Raw genomic sequence first — 9,936 nt, forward strand, 5'->3', positions numbered from 1 at the left:
CCTGCTTCCGCTTATTTCGCAAAATTAGCCTAATTAAAATGCAAATGATTCAAAAACAACAATCACAGTGTAATAAAATTAAACAAATTGTAGCCTAAAGCAACCAGATGACTAAGCCATCAGAAAGATTCAGTTTTGAAGCTTCAAAACATTTTAAATGTAGCTAGGTATAACCTTCAAAGATTCTGTTCTGACACATCCGTCTATGTGTTGTTGAACTCTTTCTGGTCAAATAGCCTGAAGAATTTCTTCACACAACACAAAATGGCTGTAATTGAGTGCGAGTGCGCCGCTCGCCGATCTGCGCATGCGCAGCACACCTCGCTGTCGGAGCTCTGTGAGAGCAGGTATTGAAGTTGGCTCATCATGACAAGCGCTGGCGCACAAGCTGACGGATCATCGATCACAAGAGCTCGCAGCGATCTGACTGCATCGGAGCTGATGCCTGCTTCACACGCTCGAGGTCTGCTCTGACAAGGACATGAATGAGATGAGATCTGAATGACTTTAAACACAACTGGTGACAGAAACTCACACGTCTATTTGCAGCTATTGGAAGTGGATTGCAACCCACGAAATTGAAGGAGCCAAAGGAACCTTATGAAGTTATGGATTGTAGAGGGACTATATAAATATTGTCTTTTTGACTTTTTTTAGACGTGGGTGGGTTCATCATCGGTTGACTTCCTGTTCGATTTTTTTTTTGTGTGTGTGCATTTAATTGACTGAGTATTTTTTAGAGCCCATCACAATGTTCCAGCACAATAAGAAGTGCTTCACTATTGAATCTCTTGTGGGTAAAGACTCCAATTCATCAAGTGCCGCTGCGGATGAGCCCATCAGACCCACTGCTCTGAGGTTCTCTGAATCCATCCATCCTTCCCCCTTTGGGAGCTGCTTCCAGAACTCAGGCAGGACACTGTACAGCAGCAGCCCAGAGATGATGTTCACAGACCCGGCCACTCATTCCACCAACTCCGGGCTGTCTCTGCGTCACCTCCAGATCCCCACACAGCCCTTCTTCAGCCCTCACCATAGGGACACCCTCAACTTCTACCCGTGGGTGTTGAGGAACAGATATCTGGGACATCGATTCCAAGGTAAAGATCACTTCTGGGATGTTGAGATGGAGTGAGAGATTGAAGTGGGGCCGATGAATTTAAGAAAAGATTAATAACTGTAAGATTTAAAAGATTGAGCCTATAAGGTTTTCTGCAGCTCTTTGGCCTATATTGATTTAATGTTTTATTTCAAAATTGTTATATATGGCGATGCGATAAATACCTCTCATCTGAATATTATCCTATTTTTATAAACATATCGGTTTAAAATAAAAATAAAAAGGACTCATGAGAAAATTATGCCGTGCAACTCAAAAATGGGTTGACTTTAAATTAGATGAATTTTACCAAATTACCAATAAACGTGAATTGCTAAATAAATTTGTAGTCGTCGTAACATTATGAAAGACCGCTAATTTATTTCGATCACATAGAAGAACGATCACATATTTTTTTTCTCTATTTGTTTGAAACATTTTGAGCTCTCATTGTGTATTATAATATAAATAATTCCTTATTAAAGATAATTAAGATAAAGATATTTCCAGAAGCATATACATTTATATTAATGATAGGCCTAAAATAAATGTAGGCTGTTTATTAGGCTTTTACTTTAGTTATACTTTCATCATACGTTCCATCGTTTAGGATCATTTTAACACTAATTTAAATATAGTAGGAAAAAAAATAAAGTAGCCTACATTATTTTACTGTTATGTGAATCATTTTTATTTAAATATTTAAATATGTGTTTGTGTATCTTCTTAAAGATGCACCGTATTTCTACGTCGTTTCCGTTTTCCTTTTTAAATGTACGATAGGCTATATATAATCTATTTTAATAATTATATTAGGCCTGCATTATTGTGGGTGGACGAAAATTTTTATGAGGTAGTCGAAGTCCTACATGCAACATCTTTCTTTTACATTTGGGATTCTTGGAACACATTTGTTATTATAAGGCTCATAAACATTTACAGCTCTTAAAATCACCATAATAATGCAAACACTGTTAATGACATTTGTTAGCTTTTAAAACAATTATTTGGACAAGCACTTTACCCCATGGATTTAATAGGCAGCTCTTGTAATACAAAAATAAAATAAAAAAACAGCCTTGAAATGTTTGTTCCTTTAAGAGCTTTATTTTATTTTGATTACATTTTTTATTTTGTACATTTTAATCACCATCTTTGTGAGATGAATGTTTCTTTAAACTTCTTTAATTTATTATTCTTCTTATTATTAAAAATCAAATACAAGAATATTTGATTGATTTGATAGTCCTGTTTGCAGAGTCCTTTAAAAAGTGTAATGGATACTAGGAGGTCCTATTTACCAGGCAATTTGTTAAAGCTGCGATCAGTTGCTGTGATGAGAAGCCCAGACACATTTGCTGTTATAGGGTCCTGAGCTGGACCACAGTCCTCGAGGGCATTGCTCAGGTAATTGGTGGAAGTCAGAGGTTGTTGTCACTATTACTCAGATCCGGGGTTCAGATAGAGCCTCTTTGTTTACACACACAGCCGATCCACTCACTGATGGTGTCCAATAACCTAGAAAACTACTGTTTAGACAAGACTAAATGCAGCCGTGGGGATTGGGTGGGAACGGATCACCTATCGAGGAGAGTGTCAGTGCTAATGTGTCCATGGGTTTTAACTCTAGCACTTCCTGAATGGGAAAAGAGATGCGTCCACGTCCTCGGATCCGTCATGCGGGACAAGGTAAACAGGATCCCAGACCGGCCTGCTGTTGTACATGAGCAGGGTTTTGTGTTATGGTTACGATTCACAGACTGTGACAGTGGCACTGATGCATTTTTCTGAGATTTGTGCGCTCTCAGGTTACAATAAAAATCTGTGAGGTTCCAGATGTATGAACAGGGTCATCAGCAGACTGGATTGTCTTTCTTTAGAGGCCGCATTCCAAAGCATAATGTAATAATATGAGAACAATGTAATAATAATGTAATAATATAATAATAATAGCAGTTTTATATATATATATATTTAGGGGTGTGACGATAGCCTTACAACTCCATACATATCACGATACTGAACTCACGATACAATAGTATTGCGATACTCCCAGACAAATGCTAAAAGGTTAAAAATTATTTTAGACGAATATGCTTGCACTGTCACTGACTAGATATATTTAAAATAGTGTAGGCCACTTTTTACTGCTAACAAAAGACATTTGGCATTATCAGGACCCACAAATATTCCCCCATTGCACTAATATAATTATTCATTATATTTATCATTATATATAGTAGTTTAATGTAGTACTGTCTGACACTAAAACTTTGTAAACTTGAATTTTTTTCTCACACAGTAATTTTCATTTTGGGTGAACTATACACAATACAGATATGTATAGTGATATATATATACACGGTATATTCTTACACCCCTTATACATACATACATACATATATATATATATATATATATATATATATATATATATATATATATATATATATATATATATATATATATATATATAAACACTTTTTATACATCTATAGGAATATATATATATATATATATATATATATATATACATATAGGCTTATAGATTTATAAACAGTGTTATCAGCAGACTTTCAATAATATAGATAGATCGATTGATTGTCTTTCTTTAGAGGCCGCATTCTAAAGCATAATATAATTAAAACATATTGTAATAATATATATAATAATAGCAGTTAAGTCACACACACACACACACATATATATATGTATAAACAGTGTTATCGGCAGACTTTTAAAACTATTGATAGAATGATTTATTGTCTTTCTTTTGAGGCCTCATTCCAAAGCTTACATAACAATGTAATAATAATGTAATAATATAATAACAATAATAGCAGATAATAACAGTTAAATCTTTTGAAAAAATATATATATATATAACTTCCCCCCAAAAAAAAATTTGCTTGGAAAATATTGAATCAAAATGTCAGGGAGGCGGCGTAACGGGGAACACTCATTCTGTAGGAGAGACCAAAGGGTACAGTCTCTTTCTTTCCCACTATAGTCCACCCTTCTCCCTGCCTCTAATGAGAACGGCACTGACAAGACCAAGCTTGTTTGTGCCAAGGGAATGGTAGTGAAGCTGATCTGGGTGCCATCTGGTTCCCTTTTCCTCGTGTTGGGGGCTTTCTTGCCGTGGATAGGCCAGTGTATGTTTGAGTCCAAAACCCCGGAGGGTCTCCCAGCTCTTCAGGAGGCTTGAGTCTCTGTCAGTGTTCTGGCCTGCTAGTCTGATCCACCACCTCTCTCGAGAGACACGGAGGTGATGCCACACATGCTGATGATGCCAGGCCGAGAGCACTGAGCGTGCGACGAAATGAGATTTCGCTTTGATTTGAAAGTTTCGAAAAGTTGCCACTATGACACTGAGTTTTCGGTTTCGGTTGGTTGGCGCTCAGTGCACCTTGAGGAAGGTTTAAGGAGGGCTTTTCAACACCTTCAAACCGCGCAGAACTCATTATTTACATTCTTCCCCTCAGTTTTGCACGGAGATGTCTCCATTGTTTTTGCCTGTGGTGTTCAAAGCGTTTTCAGCGCACCAGCTGAAAGCAGTTGTCAATGACAGTGCTGTGACAGAAAATATGCACCTTTTAGTAAAATAGAAGTAAAGTGCAAACATTATTAGGACCTTTGGGAAGTCTCTGCTAATGGAGGCTTGCAACAGCGGCCATTACGCACTAGTCATTCTGTGCACGCAAACAAACATGTTGCAACTGTCTTTTCCGCAGTGGGATGCCTAGAAAAGTGTGTATATGAAGCATCGCTGTGTTTGAGGCTGAGAGGTGAAGTTGCTTCTCTGTGATGGCTTAATGCTCGTCTGAAAGGAGTCAGTTCAAAGCCATTGTCTGCAGATAAAGGCTCGGTTTCGGAGTTTTTAAAAGACTTAAAGTCCGAACAGCCTCATGCTAATCCTCTTTTCATCTCCTGGTGATGCCATTAGTGAGCTTTTGTGCTCAGAATTGGTGCATCATTGTGCTTTCTTTGATGATCAGTGTTAAAAATTTCAATAGGTTCTGTGCACACTGAACTCTTATAGATTTAGATTAAATTCGTTTATCTAAATTTGTGGTTTAGAGGATTTAGTCTGCCTTTGGAATTGTGAAAAGTATTTCTGGGTGGCTGAATATATCAATACATTAATATGTTTTTAGCAATCGCCACTGGTGTTTTCAGCAGCTTCACGGCCTACGTGTGGGCATGGACCAACCGCATTCATAAACCAAGCCGAATCGCATGCTCAGAAAAAGTCGTTATTGAAGCAGACACCTATTTGGGACGTTTGCATGTTACCGATGCACATTTGCGGTTGCACACCTGATGCGAACGTTGAAACCTTTTGGTTATTTTTTCATTGACAAAAGATCATGGTCTGTCACTTCTATCCTCCCTGTAACCGCTCCGCGAGAAAATTTTGTTTATACGTGATTGCGGTCATCGCATTTCTGAAGATTCTTTCAAGCATAGCTCTTCAAACACTAAAGTGGTCACATAAATTACACATCCATTTGTTTATGAAAAATGTTTTTCGCTCTTTGTGTGTTTGCAATAAACGGCACACGTACTCTGCCCTCCAGATGTTGTCTGGGGTCGAGCGAAGATCACGTTTGCTCTGATACTTGATGGGGACAAAATTTTACTATTGCCTCATGTTGAATATAATCAGACCAAATGTAAGGGATTTAGATTTGCTTAACTGACAATTAACATATTCATCACAAATGTTTTTGCATCTATTCAACCATGGATGTCTATTTATTTTTTAGCAGCCTTGCATTTGTATGAAAATCAGGGTAATGCCATACAGTATATTATGAAGGCCAAAGGTTAAAGACTCGTGGAGACGTTCGGTTGGTATGAATGATGCGGTGTGAACACACTTTACATCAGCCGTGTCTGGAACTGACCTGGAATTATTCAAATCAACTCATGTGGCTCAATTAAGACGTGCAATCCTGTGCTTAGTGTCAGCATTGCTATGCTATGTAAAGCACTCATTTTGTATAAAAGCATAAAGAGCATCGATCTGCTAAATGAAGAAACGTCAATGTAATGGCTGCCATAAGACTTTTATGAATTCACATCACTTTTGTAATCCCACACAATCCAATGAAGTCATTAGGATTTCAACAGCACGATACTTCAAATTTAAACGGTGAAATTTTCATGTAAAACATAATTGGCGCATAAGTCACAGTTTCAAATCTTTAAAATGTACACATTTCCCTTGTGTTTTTGTTGTGAAAGTTTTCGATTTTCGCTATCCCACTATAAAAGTATCCACTGGGCTAATTGACATGCACTTTTTATTCCCCTGCTTCTTGTCTCCAGGTGACGACAGCAGCCCGGAAAACCTGCTGCTACACGGGCCTTTCTCTCGCAAGCCCAAGCGCATCCGCACGGCCTTCTCCCCGTCGCAGCTGCTCCGGCTGGAACGTGCCTTTGAGAAGAACCATTACGTGGTGGGAGCCGAGCGCAAGCAGTTAGCCAACGGGCTGTGCCTGACAGAGACACAGGTGAGGAGGCAGAGGCGTCAGGGTCCGTCCTTTCAGCATTCCACCGCGCACACACACTCACACACTGCTAACGGCATGGGATGTGAGCACACATTTACTCATCTAGTTTCCTCACAGGACGGAAGTAATTCATCATTCATTGCCTTGGGATAGGCCGTATAAATTCCAAAGCATGTATACAACATGCATTTATTGGTTATTTTCACAATAGGCTTCACAAACATTCACATACGTACTCGTGTAGGATTGTTAGGCTTGAGCAACGCCTGTTGTGACACACGGAGGGGTTCAAAAGTCTGACACCACTGAAAATCGGGGAACACAAATCTGAACGTGGAAAGAAATGGAACAATGAAAAAAATAAATCACATAAATAAATGTTATGAGATAAAATCAGAAACTTATTTTAGACTTTTTGACACCTGTAAAAAATGATATGATCAGTAAGTTATGACAACATTTGTTTTTTGCATTGCTTTAACTCATCAAAATAAGTTAAACAAGATTCAACTCTTTTTTTAAGTGAGTTTAATGTAATTTAAGTTGAAGTGACTTAAACATCCAAGTTGATCGTACTTAACTTAAGGCAGCAACTTTTTTTACAGGTTATATGAATCTTTTTATCTAAATTCAAAAGATTCATATATGAATCTTTTAAATTAGTTATTTTGTTACTTTTATTTTGGATGTTTTTTTTATACGGATACATTTTTAAAATAAAAATATATTTTTTTCATTCATTTTAGTTCAAATGTTCAAAATTTAGGGCATAAATATATATTTTTTTTATTTAATTATAAAAATGCAATTTCACTTGTGGTTTTAGACTTTTTAATGAACCTTTTTAATTAGATATTACGTTTTTGCAGCGACTTTTATTTGGTATGTTTTTTTTTTTACATCATTTTATTCGTATTCTAATACATTAAAAAAAAAAAAGTTTCATTCAAATGTTCATACTGATAATATAATTTGTAATGACCTTTATTAAATTATAATAAATTATTAGTGGTTTCCGACTTTTGGACACCTTCTGTAAACCTTTGCAATTTGTCATTTTGTTTTTACAGTTACTTTAATTTTGGATGTTTGCTTCTTTTTTTTTTTTTACATACATTTTTTTTAATCTTTGTCAAGCACATAGAGTAAGAATATGTTTCCACATATCGTGCAATCACAAAACATGATTTCCTCACCAGATTACGTCAACAACAATCCTATCTCACATGAGCTGCAGGCATAAGCATGTTTTTAAATGGCACAATAATGTGCCGCCAAAGTATTTTAATAGCAAACACGGTATGGGGAAGATAAGCAATAGTTAAAACATGCATTTTAAAAACATATTAATTAATATATACTATATATTAATTATATATGTAACTATTTGGCTGTGGCTAGATAAGCTGATATACTGAAATGGCCTCTCTTTCTCGTTCTTGTCCAGGTGAAAGTCTGGTTCCAGAACAGAAGGACCAAGCACAAGAGACAGAAGCTGGAGGAAGAGTCACCAGAGTCGCAGCAGAAGAGGAAGGGCAGTCAGCATGTGAGCCGCTGGAGGGTGGCCACGCAACAGGGCAGCTCTGAGGACATTGATGTCATTTCAGAAGACTGATGTCGTACGGCTGCGTTATCTCTGGTAATAAACATCAGTCATGTTGACGGATCTCTGCCACACAAAAAAAGAACAATATTTTTCAGACGGACGGCGTCATGAATTGAACTTGGTGTGTAAACTAAGGAACTGAGTCACAGTCGACTGCCACTGACTTCTGATCGTGCACAGCGGAGCAGAGGACGTCAGCAGCTGAACTGCTCAGAGACTCGACTGTAAAAGACTTCTGTATGCAATACACATGGACCTCTTCATTTTGGATCACATTCCATCTCAGAGCAATGGAGACTTTTTTGTACGCTTTTTTTTTTGTGTGTGTGTGTGTGTGTGTGTGTAAGTTTTCACTTCTCTCTTGCTCCTTTGTTATCAGTCAGAACATTTCCATCATGAAGAAGTAAACTGGATGACGAAAGTAATAATAAAAGAACACCTTAATGAATAGATTGATCAATGTTTTGTAGTGTTAAATTGATTTAGAGATTCAATGCCCACAGTCTAACACCAATAGGTCGATCCAGTCTGTGAATGAAAAATCACACATAGATGTACTTCAAAAAAAAAAATGGATGTGCGTATTTTATACAATGTCATTCTTTTACGAACCAGACAAACCCTTCAAATTTAAAGCGATATCCATTTGAAATGGTTCTATTTATTCTGAGCGAGTGAACTTTTCTATGCATTTGAGCTCCAAACCCAAAATTTTGTGTTTTACATCTGGGTTAAAGCTTTTACATGTATCGTGTGAGAATTATTTTTCTTTCATGTTTGTTACCACAACGGCTCTTGAACTGAGATCAAATATCAGCGAACTAGAGAAGCTTAGGAATTGTTTGATTTTATTTCTTTACTCAATTAAATACGAGGGAAAAAAAATGCAGACCTCTAAGACCCAGAATGGTTTGTAGCACTTCATAGATGTTTGTTTTTTTTGGGTTTTCTTTAAGGTGACAAGCACTCACTGTAACCCCATTCGTTTGTCTTCATTGTTCAGGAATCTTTTGGTATGTGTGTGTTTAACTTTTTTTCTGCAGACTATTAGATAATAAAAACCTTAACTTAAAGACTGTTTGGGAATTATTTATCCTTTGTTATTATGTTCTAAGCTGGTCATTTAGCAGTAATTTGTCTGTTTTTTTTTTGTTTTTTTAATAGACTATGCTTTTGCATTCCTGAGGAGCCACAGTTTCAGTTACATAAAACAGACAGGTGTCATTAGACATTAATCCTTCCAAAAATAGTGTACTTACATGCTCACTGAACATATAAGAGCTTGAAAGTGAACAAACATCTCCACCTTTGGATTTACATGTGCAAACAGTGCAAACAAAACCTGCGCAAAACAGCACTGTATCAAACACCATTACCTTTGCTGGGCTGTGGAAACACTTATAAATATGTTTCTGAGTTGATTTAATTTGTGTTTTGTATAATTTAACTGTTCGCTTACAGTGTGCATCTCATCTGCTGGCTCAATAAAATAACTTTATAGATAATGCTGATTTGGCACTCAAGAAACAGTTTTTGTGGAAACCATGATACACAAATAAAATTCAAGAAAGAAAGAAATGAATACTTTTATTTAGCAAAGATGCATTAAATTGTAAGTGACAGTAGTGTCTATTTCAAATAAATGCTGTTCTTTTGATCTTTCTATTCATCAAATAATCCAGATTTTCCACAAAAACATTAAGCGGTATAAC

The 9,936-nt window shown here is 36.7% G+C and overlaps 1 protein-coding gene across 1 annotated transcript; it reads left to right on the plus strand.

Moving 5' to 3' along the window:
- The first annotated feature begins 288 nt into the window (after positions 1-288).
- Positions 289-9,295, plus strand: emx3 (empty spiracles homeobox 3). Its single transcript, XM_081381989.1, has 3 exons — positions 289-1,100; positions 6,434-6,618; positions 8,066-9,295. The coding sequence occupies exons 1-3, from the start codon at positions 752-754 to the stop codon at positions 8,231-8,233; spliced, it is 702 nt and encodes a 233-aa protein (XP_081238115.1). The 5' UTR covers positions 289-751; the 3' UTR covers positions 8,234-9,295.
- The last annotated feature ends 641 nt before the right edge of the window (positions 9,296-9,936 follow it).

The sequence above is a fragment of the Scardinius erythrophthalmus genome, assembly GCF_964197995.2.
Source record: "Scardinius erythrophthalmus genome assembly, chromosome: 13".
NCBI lineage: Eukaryota > Metazoa > Chordata > Actinopteri > Cypriniformes > Leuciscidae > Scardinius > Scardinius erythrophthalmus.

Bases quoted from the DNA above. Each gene is read 5' to 3' on its own strand.
- emx3 (XM_081381989.1), top strand. From the start codon at position 752: ATGTTCCAGCACAATAAGAAGTGCTTCACTATTGAATCTCTTGTGGGT. The intron at 1,101-6,433 runs GTAAAGATCACT...TCTTGTCTCCAG, and splicing joins TCTGGGACATCGATTCCAAG to GTGACGACAGCAGCCCGGAA. The intron at 6,619-8,065 runs GTGAGGAGGCAG...GTTCTTGTCCAG, and splicing joins TGTGCCTGACAGAGACACAG to GTGAAAGTCTGGTTCCAGAA.